Here is a 17,976-nt window from a genome sequence, read left to right on the forward strand (position 1 = left end):
TCCACATACCAGAGTTTTGAGGCTCCAAAACAATAGGCAGCAGAATCAGACCAGCAAAGGCTTTAGATACTGGACTTAGCAGACAAGAATACAACATATATATGTATGATATGTTTAAAGAAATAAAAGGCAATGTCGAACATATGAGTGAAGGGCAAAAATATGTATTAAAAATATTATATATATATATATATATATATATATATATATATATATATATATATATATATAAAATCTGAAGGACAGATTTGGTTGGGGACAAAACACGACTTCTGGAAATAAAAATACAATAATAATAACTATTAAAATTTAAAAGTCAGTATATAGGTTTAATAGCATATTAGACACAGCTGAAATAAGCTAGTGAACTAGAAGATAGACTTAAAGAAATTATCCAAAATATTCACAGCACAGAGACCGTGAAACACAATCAAAGAGACACAAAGGCTAGAGCGAAAGGACTAATATCACTCTGGAACTAAAGTTCCAGAAGGAGAGAGGAGAGAATTGAGCAGAGGGAGTATTTAAAGATAGACGGCTAAGAATTTTCTGGACTTGATACAGGACGACAATTTACAGATTCAAAAAGCTCAGTGAATTTCAAAAAGTTTAAGTAAAAGTAAATCCACACCTAGACACATCATAGTGAAACTGTTCCACACCAATGATAAGGAGATCCTGGGCTTCCCTGGTGGCGCAGTGGTTAAGAATCCGCCTGCCAATTCAGGGGATACTGGTTCGAGCCCTGGTCCAGGAAGATCCCACATGCCGCAGAGCAACTAAGCCCGTGTGCCACAACTACTGAGCCTGCGCTCTATAGCCCACGAGCCACAACTACTGAAGGCCGTAAGCCACAACTACTGAAGCCCGCACACCTAGAGCCCATGCTCCGCAACAAGAGAAGCCACTGCAATGAGAAGCCCGCGCACTGCAACGAAGAATAGCCCCCGCTCACCACAACTAGAGGAAGCCCTCACGCAGCAACGAAGACCCAACACAGCCAAAAATAATAAATAAAATAAATAAATTTATTTTTTTAAAAAAAAGGAGATCCTAAAAGCATTGAGAGAAGGGGAAAAAAATTCTACACTTTAATAGCACTGAAAATGTGCTACCACTGTTCTGAATGCTTTCCTTGTTAGTTCACTTAATCCTCATCACAACCCTGTGAGTTAGGTACTGGTACCATTATTGCCCCCATTTTACAGAAGAGGAAACTGAAGCACAGAGAGGTTAATCAGCTTGCCCAGTGTCATACACCTAGTAAACCAAAGATCTAAGATTTAAATCCTGGCAGTCTGATTCCAGAGGCCACACCTTTAACCACTAATGCTATAATGCCTGCCTCTCACAAAAAGACACTCTACCTACAAAGGAATGGTAGTTAGACTAACAGCTAACTTGTCAATAGTAATATGGAAGCAAAACATAGTAGAATAATATTTTCAATATGCTTAAAGAAAATATCAGTTGTGCACCCACACAAAATATTTTTTGAGAATGAAGATAAAATAAAGATATTATAACATTTAAAAAACAGAAATAGACTCACAGACATAGAAAATAAAGTTACGGTTACCAAAGGGGATAGCGGGGGCGGGGAAGGATAAATTAGGAGTTTGGGATTTACATATACCCACTACTATATATAAAATAGATAAACAATAAGGACCTACTGGGTAACTCAGGGAACTATATTCAATATCTTGTAATAACCTATAATGGAAAATAATCTGAAAAAGAACAGATTCAGTGAACTGAATCACTTTGCTGTACACCTGAAATATTGTAAATTATATTTCAATTTTAAAAATGGTTTAAAATAAAAAATAAAGATATCACAGAGAAAACCAAGAGAGTTATTGTTTTTCTTGATAATTTTATTTTTCTCAATAAACAAAATGTTAAAGGATGAACTTGAGGCAGAAGGAAGGAAAAATGATCCCAGATATAAAAGCTGAGATGTAGAGAGGAATTCTGAGCAAAGAAAATGATAACTATGTTGTTAAATCTAAACGAACACTGATAATATGAAACTATAATATTTGTGTAATTTGTGGGATTAAAAAAATAACTTAGGACCAACTTTCTAGATAACAACAGCACATAAATTGGGAAGGTGCATGCTTGGAACTAAAGCATTCCCAGATCATCATATTACTTCAGAGGAAGATAAAGACAGTAATTTCCTTTATACTTTGATAGGTACAAAATAAGACAGTAGGAATAGAGTCAAATAAATCAGTAACTACAACAAATGTAAATGGACTAATATTTCAGATTAATGCAAAAATTATCAGAACTTTAAAAAAAGAAAATCCAATTATAAGACACTTATAAAACCTATTTCTGAAACACAACAATGCAAAAAGGTTAAGAGAAAAAAATGGAGTAATATGTGAGTGGACAAATACTAACCAAAATAAAGTTTTGTAGCTACACTAGTCTCAGACAAAACAGACTTTAAGGCAAAAAATAATTAGAGGCAAAGACCTTATTACATAATGATTAGCAGTTTCACCAGAAAGCTAACAACTCTAAATGTATAAGCGTCTAATAACATAATCTCAAAAAACATAAAGTAAAAATTGACAAAGCTATGAGGAAAAAGCAAAACCACCACTATAGAATGAAATTTTAATGTATTTCTCTAACTATTGCTAAATCTAGCTGACAAAATAATCAGTAAGGATAAAAAAGATTGAATGAAAACCATGAAGAAGCTTAATCTATGTACATATATAGAACACTTAATATACACATTCTTTTCAAGTATACATGTAACATACATGAAAATTAAGCACAACCTGAGCCATAAAGCAAATCTCAACAAATTTCAAAAGACTAGTATTTTTTAGACCAATGCTGACCAATTAATTACAAATGTAAGCCATAGGTGTATTTTTAAGTTTTCTAGTAGCCACATTAAGAAAAGGTAAAAAGAAACAAGTGAAATTCATTTTATATTTTACTTACCTCAAAATATCCAAATATTATCATTTTAACATGTAATCAATAAAAAACATTAATGAAATTTTAATTTCTTTTTTTCAGTGACTAAGTCACTGAAATCCAGTATGTATTTTACACTTACAGTACATCTCAATTTGGACTGGCCAGCTTTCTTTTTTTTTGGCCACGCCACGCAGCATGTGGGATCTTAGTTCCCAGGGATTGAACCCACGCCCCCTGCATTAGAAGCACGGCGTCTTAACTACTGGACCACCAGGGAAGTCCCCTGGCCAACTTTCAAGTACTCAGTAGACACAAGTGGCTAGTGGCTACCACATCAGACGACTCAGATAAAGATCACTTTCTCAGACCACAATATGATTAAGTTAAAAAGCAATAACAAAAAGAAAAACATAGAGAAAGAGAGAGAGAAAGAAAGTAAAGAAAGAAACTCATATGAATGGAAATTAAGAAATACACTTCTATATAACACATAAGCCAGGGACTTCCCTCATGATCCAGTGGTAAAGAATCCACCTTCCAATGCAGGGGACGTGGGTTTGATCCTTGGTCGGGGAACTAAGATCCCACAGCCGAGGGGCAACTAAGCCCACGTGCCACAACTACTGAGCTTGCGCACCTCAACTAGGGAGAAGCCCATGTGCCGCAAGGAAAGATCCTGCATGCCTCAACGAAGATCCCATGTGCCGAAACTAAGACCCGATGCAGCCAAAAAATGAATTAAATAAATATATATAAAATAAATAAATAACACATAGGCCAAAGAAAAAATTGTAATAAAAGTTATGAAATACTGAGAATTGAATGATAATAAGAAAGACATATATTAGAGTGTGTGGATGGAGCTAACATCATCATTAGAGGTTCCTTTATAACTTTAAATGACTATTAGAAAGGAAAAAGATAGAAAATTAATGAACTAAGCATCATTCTTAAAATATTATAAAAATAAGAGAACAAATGGAAAGAAAGATGATACTGAAAACAAACATATAATGGAGAGGATCAACAAAACCAAAACTCAGGTCTTTGAAAAGACTATAGAAACAAACAATTCTCTGCCAAGATTAAGGAAAAGAGGGAAGGGACAACAAGACAATATTTAGAATGAGTAATCATGAGTGCACAGATATTAAAAAGATAAGAGGCTATTGTGCAATACTTTATGCCAACATGCAAGTAGATCTGAAAACTCAGATTAAATGGATACATTTCTAGAAAAATGTAACTTACCAAAATTGACTCAAGGCAAAAATTTTTTTAAACTGAATAAACCTATAAGCATAGAATTAATTGAATCAGTAGAGAAGGAATCATCTTCCCTAAAGAAAACACCAGTCCAGACTTCTTTTTTTAAACCAGTGATGCTACCGAAATGTTCAAAGAACAAATAATTCCAACTTTATACAAATTACTGCAGCAAATGGAAAAAGGGAAAACACTCTACAATTCATTCTATGAGGCTGCAAAACCGAATACTAAAACCTCACAAGGACACTATAAGAATAAATCAGGGCTTCCCTGGTGGCGCAGTGGTTGAGAGTCTGCCTGCTAATGCAGGGGACACGGGTTCGATCCCTGGTCTGGGAAGATCCCGCATGCCGCGGAGCAACGAGGCCCGTGAGCCACAACAGCTGAGCCTGCGCATCTGGAGCCTGTGCTCCGCAACAAGAGAGGCCGCAATAGTGAGAGGCCCGCGCACCGCGATGAAGAGTGGCCCCCGCTCGCCGCAACTGGAGGAAGCCCTCGCACAGAAACGAAGACCCAACACAGCCAAAATAATAATAAATAAATAAATAATTATTTAAAAAATAAATAAATAAATAAATAAATAAATAAATAAATCATTTCAGGCCAGTTAACTCATCAATAGAAATACAAAATTTCCAAACCAAATATTATCAACATGAACTCAGAAAACATAAAAAAGATATAACATGATCAATTTTGGGTTTATTCCAGAAATGCAAGATTGACTTAACATTTAAAAAACCCAACTCATTAAATTAACATTAGTAAGAGAATAAAAGTCATATTATATCAAAAAATGCAGAAAATACACTTCTTAAAATGTACTTTCCATTCAGAATAACAAGCAAATCAGGAATAGAAGGGAGCTTCCTTAACTTGATAAAGTATCTATATAAAAACACAGCAAACATCACACTCATGCTGAAATGATGACCACATTCCCTTTGAAATCCAGAACAAGACAAAGTTCCCTGTTGTTACCCTATTACTACTTCTATTCAATATTATACTAAAGGTCTTAGCTAGCACAGTAAGGAAAGGGGGTGGGGGAGATGTAAGAATTAGAAAGGAAATAACAAAACTCTCATTATTTGCAGGTTATATGACTATCTACATAGAAAACAAAAAAAAATCCTAATAGGTAAATTATATAAATTAATAAAAGATTTCTGCAAAATCAATTGCATGTTATATGCCATCAATAGTTAGAAACCGCAATTTTTAAAAGTTACCATTTTATAATACATAAAAACATAAAGAAATAAAATCAGACATTATGTGCTTTCTGATGGAAAGACCACACCACCACCTAAAAAGTAGTCGGCCCCAAAACTTTGAATCCAAATCTAATTAGAGCTCCAGGTTTAACCACAAGTTCACAGAAAATACAGAAGACAGAGGAACAGGTTTCACTATACCACAGCAATGCAATAAGCTACGGGACAAACAACCTAGTTTCTTCAAAAATGACTGCAAGGGGCTTCCCTGGTGGCGCAGTGGTTGAGAATCTGCCTGCTAATGCAGGGGACACGGGTTCGAGCCCTGGTCTGGGAAGATCCCACATGCCGCGGAGCAACTAGGCCCGTGAGCCACAACAGCTGAGCCTGCGTGTCTGGAGCCCGTGCTCCGCAACGAAAGGCCACGATAGTGAGGCCCGCGCACCGCGATGAAGAGTGGCCCCCACTTGCCGCAGCTAGAGGAAGCCCTCGCACAGAAACGACCCAACACAGCCATAAATAAATAAATAAATAAATAAATAAATAATTAAAAAAAAAAATGACTGCAAGAAAAACAAGATTGGAAACAGACCTATACGTTAAAAGAGGCTTACAAGGCATATCAACCAACTGCAATATGTAGATTTTACTTAGATCCTGACTTTAAAAAGACAAAGTATAAAAATAAATTATCATCTTTATGAAACTATTGGAAATTTGGATATTCAACAAATATTTGATATTAAGGAATTATGGTCAACCTTTAGAGAAAATAATGCGTGGTTGCTAGAGTTGGGTGATGAGTACAAGAGATTTCATTCCAGGGGCCAGTCATTTTTTTCTGTAAAGAGCCAGAGAGAAAATATTTTAGGCTTGCTGGCTACACGGTCTCCATTGCAATCACTCAACTCTGCCACTGTGGTAGGAAATCAGCCATGGACAATATGTTAACAAATAGTTGTGCCTGTGCTCCAATAAAACTGTATTTACTAAGCCAGCTGAGGTGACCAAAGCGTGGGTGATAACTTGCCAACCCCTGCTTAAAATTCAATCTACTTTTACATATATTTGAAATTTTCCATAACAAAAAGTTATATATAGATATAGTATTTAGGAATAAATCTGAAAAGATATGCAAGACTTTTATGGAGAACGTATAAAACTTTATTGAAAAACAATAAAGATGATCAAAGTAAATGGAGGAATATACTATGTTCATGGATTGGAAGACTCAATATTGTAAAAATGTTAGTTCTGCACAGGTTTTTTCAAGTGTGGAAATTGACAAGCTGATTGTAATATTTATGTGAAGGAGAAAAAAATAGTTAAGAGTAAAGATCCTCCTGAAAATAACAAAATTGGGAGACTTTTCTTGCTAGATATCAAGAATTATTAATAATTATTATAATTAATATAAAATATATGCATAAGGAAAGAAATTTTAAACAAGATGAGCATAGGGAGAACAAAACCAATCCCACATATATGGAGACTTGATTTATGACAGGGCTGGCATTGCATATAACTGGAGAAGGACAGAATTTTCAGTAAATGGTGTTGAAACAATTGGGTATCCATATAAAAAAGTGATATACCCCATATCACTCACAAAAATCAATTCCAGGCAGATTATAGACCTAAGTGTGAAAGGAAACACAACACTACATAGAAGAACATCTTCATGACCTTGAGATAGGAAAGAAATTCCTTAAAAAGATTATACATATTAGGATACATTAAAATTAAGAATTTCTCCAGCAATTCTACCTCTTTTTAATTCCAATTCAATTCAACTTCCACTTCTGGGTATAGACACAAAAGAACTGAAAGCAGGGACTTGAATATTTGTATACTAATGTTCATAGCAGCATTATTTACAATGGCTAAAAGGTTGGAAATAACCTAAATGTCCATCAACAGTTGAATGGATAAACAATATGTGGTAAAGGCATACAATGGAATGTTATGCAGCCTTAAAAAGGAATGAAATTCTGATGCATGCTACAACATGGACCTTGGAGACATTATGCTAAGTGAAATAAGTCAGTCACAAAAGGACAAATATTGTACAATTTCAATTATATGAGGTACCAAGAATAGTCAAATTCATAGAAACAGAAAGTAGAATAGTGGTTATCAAAGGCTGGGGGAAGGGGAGAATGGGGAGTTATTGCTTAATGGGTACAGAATTTCAATTTGGGAAGATGAAAAAGTTCTGGAGATGGATGGTGGTGATGACTGCACAACAATGTGAATGTACTTAATGCCACTGAACTGTACACTTAAACATGGTTTAAAAGGTATATTTTGTGATGTATATTTTACCACAATAAAACAATTTTTAATAATTAAGAATTTCTACCCATCAACAGACACCATAAGGAAAGCAAAATATGAACCACACTTTGGGAGAATATATTTGCAAAACATATAACTGACAAAGGAAGAGTATCTAGAATACATAAAGAACTCCTACAGATCAGTAAGGAAAAGTTAAAACCAAAAAAATTGTTTTGGCAAGACTTGACTTAACCAGAAATGACCAGAATGCATGCAAAGATTCTTCTTAGTAATAGGGAAATGAAAATTAAAACAACATTGAGACGTCATAGCATATCCCTATTTTGGCAAAAATTGAAGTCTGATAATATCAAGTGTTGGTAAAGATGTGGAGCTACTGGAATTTTGCACTGCTGGTGGGAGTACAAACTATTTTCAACCATTTTAGAAAACATCTGGCACTGTTTAAGTAAAGTTGAATACGTGTATACCCTATAACCCAGCAATTCCACTCCCAGGAATATTCCACGGAGCCACTCTTGCCCATATGTACCAAGAAACATACAAAACTGTTCATCATAGCAGCACCATATGTAACAGCAAAAAACTGCAAACAACCCAAATGTCCACGTGGAGTCAAGGAATAAATAAATTGTGGTATATTCGTGCAATAGGATACTTACTGCCAATACCTAGGATATGTGTGATCTTGGGAAGTTACTTAACCTCTCTGTGCCTCAGTTTTCTCATCAGTAAAATGGGGATAATACAAGTATCAACCTCATAGTGTTAATGCAAGGATCATTATCATTATTCAAGACTCTTAGAACAGTGCCTGGAACTCAGCAAGCTCTCTCTATAAACTCTGATGTTGTTAAGATTCCTTGGCTCCTGCCCCTGAGAAAGTCCCTCCCGATACCTGACCAGACTTCAGTCTCTCCATTTCCCTTTAAGCAATGTTGTCCTCGCTGATCTTTCCCACCTTCCTCCTCCCCTCTTGACCTTACCCCACCTACTGCTCTGCTCCTGCAATGCTCCAAGCTGCTTCCTGTCTCTGTACTTTTGCATGTGCTCTGTGCTCTTCCTAGTATGCCCTTCCTACCTTCTCTGCCTGCTGCACACCCACTACCTTTGCCCAGATGCAGCTCCCACAGCCCCCTCCTGTGCCCTACCCTACCTCCAAGCCCTCCCGCCCACCCCTCCCTAGGGAAGACTCAATTGCTCTCTGGGTATCCAGAATCTGCTAGGTGTCAATCTGAATCTCAACTCTGGTTACTTGTTTGTCTCCCCACACTGGACTTTGAGATCCTGGAGGAGCACCCCCTGTTTGCTGAACAAATAAAGCCCCATAAAAATCTAAATTCCTTAGCCAGGCCTTTAGCATCCTGGCTCAGTGCACAGAGTGGAATTGAACAGGCACTTACTTACTGTGTGACCTTGAGTGAGTCACTTAGCTTCTCGGAATCCCAGTTTTCTTAATCAGCAAAACAAGGGTATTAACACTGACTTTTCATGCTTTTGTGAGGATTAAACATGAGATGATGACCTACGTGAAGCTCCTGGTATACAGTAAGCACTTAAAGAGCTATTCTTAGGCTGTCCATCTGCTGGAGACACACTCCTCCCTCACACAACTCCTGATGCTTCATAGCTGCAGACGGGGTACCTGAGTGTGGGAGCCTAGGTGGGGCCGGAGGAGCTGTGTGCCTCCCGAGCTGTGACAGGCAGAACAGGGGACACTGCCAGAGCTGCCCTCCCCATGTCCCCCGCTATCCCATCCACTGAGTGGCTCCAGACCTAACTGACCACCGTGGGGATCAAATAGAGAAGAAAATGGCGCTTCAACCAACTTCCCCACCCCCCTCTAAGAGTCTCTATCTCAAACCAAAAGAACACAACACAGCCAGCCGCTCATACCAGATTCCCAGCAGTTCTGGGGCCCAGCTGATTCCCACATTTCATAGAGGAGGCAACTAAGATTCAGAGAAGAGACATCTCTCGTCTAAAGTCACTCCGTTGTAAGAAGCAAAGCCTGACCTTGAACCTGTCTATCTGCCCCTGACACGAGCCAAGCTGCCTCCAGGAGAAGGTGCCAGGGCCCTCAAAGGGGATGCAGACCAGCTGGGCACTATGCCCACGCTTGCCCACGCCCCACTCAGCCCTGTCCTCAACCACCTGCCCGTCCCTGTCACAGCCCAGCCTCAATTCTTCTCCGGCAGCTGGCACCAGTTGCCGTGGCAACGGGTTGTTTGGGAAGCTGTGGGATGATGGGCTGTGCCGCAGAGTCAAGGATGGGGCCTGGAGGAGAGAGCAGAAGTGGGCTTCTTCCGGCCAAGGTGGGCAGGAACTGGCTCCACCGCCAAGCCCAAACACCCCCTCAAAACACTGCAGACCCGGGAACTCCAATTCCGGGCATCTGGCCCAAATAAGTAATCTGAAATGGGGAGAAGCCAGATGCACAGGGGTGTTCACCCCGGCAGTCCTTAAAGCAGGACAAAATTGTATACATCAATAACAGGTAACACTTTTTAGTTTTTTCTTATACCAGGCACTATGCTAAATACTGAACACACACATGTGTCATCTCATGTGCTCCTCACACCGCCCTATGAGGTAAGTACTTTTAATACCCCCATTTTGCAGATGAGGAAATTATACTCAGAAAGGTGAGGCCGCTTGCCTAGGTCACATTCAGAGAGGGGCAAAGCCAGGACTGAATGCCTGTCTGTCAGCCTCTGAGCTTTGTGCTCTTAACTTACATGACAGTGGTCGGAAATGAGAAGAGGAAGGCCCAGCCCATCCTCTGGTCCTGGCAGTGCCTGTAGACAGCTATGATGCAGGGTTCAGGGAAAGCACAGACTTGGCAAAATTGTATGTACCAACTGGGAAACACCTTCAAATACTAAAGCACTTGAAAATTAAAGTATAAGTCCCAGAACAATGAGGCATGGCATGAGCCTACTTATATATAAAAAGGTGCCTTCAATATACAGATGTTCAATATACAGATGTTCATATATGTATAGAAGTTATAAAAAGGAGACTGGAAGGATGCTAAGCATTAACAGCAGACAAAGGGCAATTGGGCCGGGAGGCATTAAAAGGGATTTCCTCACTCTGTGTTAACAAATTCATTGTAAAACAATTTTTTTTAATACCTAAAAAATCAAGTTATAAATTGTGACATGGGGCTTCCCTGGTGGCGCAGTAGTTAAGAATCTGCCTGCCAATGCAAGGGACATGGGTTCGAGCCCTGGCCCGGGAAGATCCCACATGCTGTGGAGCAACTAAGCTTGCGCACCACAACTACTGAGCCCACGTGCCACAACTACTGAAGCCCGCACGCCTAGAGCCCGTGCTCCACAACAAGAGAAGCCACAAAAATGAGAAGCCTGTGCACCACAATGAAGAGTAGCCCCTGCTCACCGCAACTAGAGAAAGCCCACGCACAGCAACGAAGACCCAACACAGCCAAAAATAAAAACAAATAAATTAATTAATTTTAAAAAATTAAAAAAGAAATTGTGACATGCGTGATCCCCTTTCTAGGCAAAGAAAAGATATACATGCATAGGAAAAAGATGGAAGAAAGGACATATATCAAAATGTCAACAGGATAGAAAGCCCAGAGATAAACCCACACACATATGGTCACCTTATTTTTGATAAAGGAGGCAAGAATATACAATGGAGAAAAGACAGCCTCTTCAATAAGTGGTGCTGGGAAAACTGGACAGCTACATGTAAAAGAATGAAATTAGAATACTCCCTAACACCATACACAAAAATAAACTCAAAATGGATTAAAGACCTCAATGTAAGGCCAGACTCTATAAAACTCTTAGAGGAAAACATAGGCAGAACACTCTACGACATAAATCACAGCAAGATCCTTTTTGACCCAACTCCTAGAGAAATGGAGATAAAAACAAAAATAAACAAATGGGACCTAATGAAACTTAAAAGCTTTTGCACAGCAAAGGAAAACATAAACAAGACGAAAAGACAACCCTCAGAATGGGAGAAAATATTTGCAAATGAAGCAACTGACGAAGGATTAATCTCAAAATTTACAAGCAGCTCATGCAGCTCAATATCGAAAAAAACAAACAACCCAATCCAAAAATGGGCAGAAGACCTAAATAGACATTTCTCCAAAGAAGAAATACAGATTGCCAATAAACACATGAAAAGATGCTCAACATCACTAATCATTAAAGAAATGCAAATCAAAACTACAATGAGATATCACCTCACACCAGTCAGAATGGCCATCATCAAAAAATCTACAAACAATAAATGTTGGAGAGGGTGTGGAGAAAAGGGAACCCTCTTGCACTGTTGGTGGGAATGTAAATTGATACAGCCACTATGGAAAACAGTATGGAGGTTCCTTTAAAAACTAAAAATAGAACTACCATACCACCCAGCAATCCCACTACTGGGCATATACCCTGAGAAAACCATAAGTCAAAAAGAGTCATGTACCACAATGTTCACTGCAGCTCTATTTACAATAGCCAAGACATGGAAGCAACCTAAGTGTCCATCGACAGATGAATGGATAAAGAAGATGTGGCACATATATACAATGGAATATTACTCAGCCATAAAAAGAAACGAAATTGAGTTATTTGTAGTGAGGTGGATGGACCTCGAGGCTGTCATACAGAGTGAAGTAAAAAAGGTTCTGAAGAACCTAGGGGCAGGACAGGAATAAAGAAGCAGACATAGAGAATGGACTTGAGGACACGGGGAGGGGGAAGGGTAAGCTGCGACAAAGTGAGAGAGTGGCATGGACATATATACACTACCAAATGTAAAATAGATAGCTAGTGGGAAGCAGCTGCATAGCACAGGGAGATCAGCTCCGTGCTTTGTGACCACCTAGAGGGGTGGGATAGGGAGGGTGGGAGGGAGACGCAAGAAGGAGGGGATATGGGGATGCATGTATATGTATAGCTGATTCACTGTTATAAAGCAGAAACTAACACACCACTGTAAAGCAATTATACTCCAATAAAGATGTTAAAAAAAAGAATATTAACTGTATCTTATAACTTAACATATACTAGGTTCTAATAGAATTTTGACGTTATTAATAAAACTTGTTGCAATTACAAAAAAAAATGTCAACGGGAGATAGCTGTGAATGTTGGCATTATGGGGATTTTTATTTCTTCCTTATTTTCTACAAAAAACACATATTCGTTTTTTTATTAAAAATTAATGTTTTTGAGTGATGTTTGCAAAGACAATGTAATAGCACTTCTAATGTAATTATAGTACCAAATAGCGGTCAATCACACAGGCAGCTCATTGGTTCCTATCCCAGTTCTACTAATTTGCTGTTTGGTCTTGACATAGTCACTTTACCTGTCTGAGCCTCAGTGCCCACAACATTAAAATGGGTATACATCATTAGCATCTACCTCGTATGGTTGTTAGGAAGATGGAAGATAAAGAGCTCGGGAATATACCCAGCTCATGGTAGGCAGGCCAGCTGCTATTACTGCTGTGATCCTAGCAGGGAATGTGCACAAGCGAGCAGTCCAGCAAGCTCTCCAGACAGACTGCCTGGGTCTGCATCCTTGCTCTGTCATTTACCGGCTGTGGGACCTTGGGCCTGTAACCTTACCTCTCTGGGCTTCAGGTGAAGACTAAACCAAAAGCACTTAGCACATAATACATATTCAATCAATGTGATAAAAATTTAACTATGTGACTACTATATATAAAATAGATAACCAACAAGGACCTACTGTATAGCACAGGGAACTAACTATACTCAATATTTTGTAATAACCTATAAGGGGAAAGAATCTGAAAAACAATATATATATACATATATATGTATATATATATATATATCACTGAATTGCTATGCTGTACACTTGAAACTAACATGATATTGTAAATCAAATACTTAAATAAGAAAAATTCAACTATGTGAGAAATATACATCAAACACAGGTAATGCCATCTTCTGCCTTTGGTGTACAAACATGTTAGCTATGATTATTAATAAAATGACAAATATTACTATCAGTAAAAGAACAATGGAAAGGGAAGCAGTGAATACAGGGAACACAGCCAGGCACTGCCTCCCTTGCTGTGTGAGCTTAGAGAAGTTTGATAACTTCTCTGAGCCTCAGTTTCCCCATCTGGAAATACAGGGCTAATGCCTGTCTCATAAGGCTATTATAACACTCAAGGAAAAGCAAATTTAACATAAATGGATTTACCTTGTGCCTTATGCTAGGCACGTTAGTTTACACCATCATCTCATTTAACCCTCAAAACCAGGGGTCCTCATCCCCCGGCCACGGAGGGGAACTGGTCTGTGGCCTGTTAGGAACCAGGCTGAACAGCAGAAGGTGAACTGCGGCTGAGCGAGCGAAGCTTCATCTGTATTTACAGCCGCTCCCCATTGCTCCTGTCTCTGTACTTTTGCATGTGCTCTGCGCTCTTCCTAGTATGCCCTTCCTACCTCCTCTGCCTGCTGCATATATATGCTCGCATCACTGCCTGAGCTCCGCCTCCTGTCAGATCAGCAGTGGCATTAGATTTTCATAGGAGCGTGAGCCCTACTGTGAACTGCACATGCGAGGGATCTAGGTTGCACACTCCTTATGAGAATCTAATGCCTGATTATCTGAGGTGGAGCTGAGGCGGTGATCCTAGCACTGGGGAGCGGCTACAAACACAGATTATCATTAGCAGAGAGGTTTGACTGCACAGAGACCATAATAAATCAATTTCTTGCAGACTCATATCAAAACCCTATTAGTGAGTGGCAAGTGAAAACAAGCTAAGGGCTCCCACTGATTCTGCATTATGGTGAGTTGTATAATTATTTCATTATATATTACAATGTAATAATAATAGAAATGAAGTGCACAATAAATGTAATGCACTTGAATTATCCCAAAACCATCCCCTGACCCTGGTCTGTGGAAAAATTGTCTTCCACGTAACTGGTCCCTGGTGCCAGAAAGGTTAGGGACTGCTGCTCAAAACAACCCCATTGGGGCTTCCCTGGTGGCACAGTGGTTAAGAATCCGCCTGCCAATGCAGGGGACACGGGTTCCAGCCCTGGTCTGGGAAGATCCCACATGCCACGGAGCAACTAAGCCCGTGAGCCACAACTACTGAGCCCCCGTGCTGCAACTAAGGAAGCCCACACGTCTAGAGCCCATGCTCCGCAACAAGAGAAGCCACCGCAATGAGAAGGCCGCTCACCTCAACAAAGAGTAGCCCCCGCACGCAGGTAGAGAAAGCCTGTGCGGAGCAACAAAGACCCAACACAGCCAAAAAATAATAATAATAATAAAGTAAAATAAATTTTAAAAAATAAAGTATAGGATGTGGATGTGTGTAGGTTATATGCAAATATTATGAAAAAAAAAAAAACAACCCCATTAAATTGGAATTAGTATTCCCTTTTTACAGATGAGGAAACAGGTTAAAAAATATTCCAGGGTCACTCAACAAGGAAGTGGGCAGAGATAAGATTTCAATCCAGGACTCACTGACTCCAAAAGATAATGATGCCCTTCCTATCTCAGCCTCTCAGACTCAACCTACCAGTTTGGGGCAGCCTCCTGGGCTGGATTCCTCTGCCTGGTCCTGGTTGGAGTCGTCCGGGCATCTGTCAGTGCCCTGGTCCTGGGCATGGGGCACCGGGCCCCTGCTCAACTGTTGAGCACACTTGGATCTTCTCCGCCCCATGGATGGGCCTGAGCTAGCCTTGCTGGCTACAGGCTGCAGGGCAGCAGCGAGTCCCTGTCCTGGCATCTTCCCAGACACTGGCTGAGCCTTGACCTCCAACTCCTCCTGGTTGTGTGAGGTGGCAGGGCCATCACCACCGCCAGGCCCCACGATGTGCCTGGCTTCTTTCTGCTCTGTGGAAGCCTTTCCGGACACTCCCAGGCACAGTACAGGGCTCTGTGGAGAATCCCGGGCAGCTGGCTGAAGGGACTCGCCTCCACTGGGCAGTGGGGACCTGACAGGGTCACAGGGGCTGCCTGGCTGGGTCCCGCCCTCTGCAGTGGGCAAATATTCAAACTTCTCAATCCCTGAGGCATAGCTCATCCAACTTCCACCTGGATCTCCAGGCCCACACCCAGTGTCCTTGCAAGAGAGAGGACTGCAAGGGCCTCCCAAGGATTCCACATCAGCACCTTGGGGGGAGTCTCCCACAGACTGGGGCTTGTCCCCACCAGGGCTCTGACCAAGCCACAAGAAGCCATCAGCCCCCTCCTCCTCCTCTGAGGGGGCCTCAGACCTCCTGCTTTTCTTTCTTGTTCCCACGGACGCACTACAAAGATTCCTGGGCCAGCTTCCAGCTAAGATGTCATGCATTGTAACCTGGAGTCTCTTGGAGGCCTGAGCCCTCCCGTGGGCAGGCACTGTGGGCGGCTGGATGTGGAGCCTGGGGCCGGGCACCGAATCCTGGCTCTCTCCCATAGCTTGCAGCCCCAGGACCACCTCGGCCTGCAGGCTAGTCCCAGGAGCACCCACTACCTGGGAGCTGGCATCTTGATGAGCCTCTTCCCTGAGGACCCTCTTCCTGCTGCCCACCCAAACTGGGGCCCCAGAGCTCTCTCCTGGCAGGTCTGGCGCCAGGCCTACCACGGAGCTGGTTTCTTCCATATCCTCCTGGAAAGGCCCACAGCTGTTGTGGAGACTGAGAACGGGGTCCTCTGTGCTGGAGCCCTCTCCAGCTGCCTCCTGAGACATGTCTGCCCACCGACAGGGGCCCACAGCAGAAGGCAGGCCCTGTGAGGAGACAGAAAGGGACTTCATCACGGAGAGTCTGACCCGCCAGCCCACTCAGGACACCAGGCCAGTGGGAACCTGGGAGGCAGCCGCCCTTACAGGTGGCACCTCCAGGGCACCCAGGTACCACTGATGTAAGCACCCCAGGTGAGGGAGGGGAGGCCTGTCTCCAAGCAGGGTTGAGCTACGGCCACCTTTAAGGTCTTCCCCTCTCTGAGAGTTCACACTTTTGCTTAAATGGGCCATAATAACAGCAGTTATCATTTATTAATTAGTTACTTCTGTGCATTATTTCATTTCATGCTGGCAGCCACAGGTGAGGAAACTGAAATTCAGTGACTTGCGCAAGGACACGCGCAGATAAGAAGTGGAAGAGCCGGGATTCTCTCCCCAACAGAAAGCCCAGCCCTAAACCACTGTGAACCAAGCAGACACTAATGAAGTTAATTCCCATCACCCTGACCGCCCCCCGCCTCACATCGGGACTGGTCTGATAGACACTCCAATCAGGTTCCCAGGCCTGACCCGGCAGTCCCCCACCGGCCCACACGCTCTCACCTGGGGTCTCTGGGCTCCACCTCTCGGGGTTCCACCCCCAACTGTAAAGGGCCTGAGAACACGTGAGGCGGGCAGCCCTGAGGTAGGGATGGGGGCGGAGTCTGTTGATACGCAAATGGCGGTACCCCATGCGTGCTGGCGTCCCTGTTCCGGCAGAGGGCGCTCTCCCCCACCGAGGGCTTCCCGGAGGAGGTGCCTGGTGACGAAGGACCTTGAATGCCTGCCTGCCTGCCTGCCTGCCTGAGAGTTTAAACTTGATCATAAGGCGATGGGGAGTTACTGAAACTGCCTGAACCTCTAGAGGAATGTCAGAATCAGATCTAGAGTTTTGCTCAATTATTTATTTTAATTATTGTTATCTCAAATATAATTCATATAGATGAAAATGCACACCCGATGCAATGCCCAACAGAGAGATTAGAAATAAAAAGCTAAAAATGTCGTCTCACTCCCCAACTCTTGGAAGCAACCTTCCTTTCTTTCTTTCCTTCTTTCTTTCTTTCTTTTTTTAAAATTCATATAATGATGAATAATATACTCATGCCTCTATTACTTGGTTTATTAATGTTAACAGTATCTACTGACTACCTGCTGTGTGATTTCATTAATCAACCTTTCCTTTCCCCCTTTCCCCTCCCAGTTTTTGTTTTTATATTTATCTTTTTTTTTTTTTTTTTGGCTGTGTTGGGTCTTCGTTTCTGTGCAAGGGCTTTCTCCAGTTGCGGCAAGCGGGGGCCACTCTTCATCGCGGTGCGCGGGCCTCTCACTGTCGTGGCCTCTCTTGTTGCGGAGCACAGGCTCCAGACGCGCAGGCTCAGAAATTGTGGCTCACGGGCCCAGTTGCTCCGCGGCATGTGGGATCTTCCCAGACCAGGGCTCGAACCCATGTCCCCTGCATTGGCAGGCGGATTCTCAA

The 17,976-nt window shown here is 41.6% G+C and overlaps 1 protein-coding gene across 8 annotated transcripts in view; it reads right to left on the minus strand.

Moving 5' to 3' along the window:
• The window catches only part of SPOCD1 (SPOC domain containing 1), a 40,520-nt gene that overhangs the window by 12,094 nt on the left and 10,450 nt on the right, over positions 1 to 17,976 (minus strand). For 3 of the 8 annotated variants that reach the window (XM_036834924.1, XM_036834916.1, XM_036834904.1), the window contains exon 2: positions 15,309 to 16,502. The exons of 3 other annotated variants lie outside the window; for them this stretch is intronic. In XM_036834924.1, the coding sequence (XP_036690819.1) occupies positions 15,309 to 16,463 (1,155 nt within the window). In that variant the 5' untranslated portion in view covers positions 16,464 to 16,502. The remainder of the gene's footprint in view (positions 1 to 15,308; positions 16,503 to 17,976) is intronic. 2 more of the 8 variants (XM_036834933.1, XM_036834942.1) reach the window with 2 other exon arrangements.

The sequence above is a fragment of the Balaenoptera musculus genome, chromosome 1 (assembly GCF_009873245.2).
Source record: "Balaenoptera musculus isolate JJ_BM4_2016_0621 chromosome 1, mBalMus1.pri.v3, whole genome shotgun sequence".
NCBI lineage: Eukaryota > Metazoa > Chordata > Mammalia > Artiodactyla > Balaenopteridae > Balaenoptera > Balaenoptera musculus.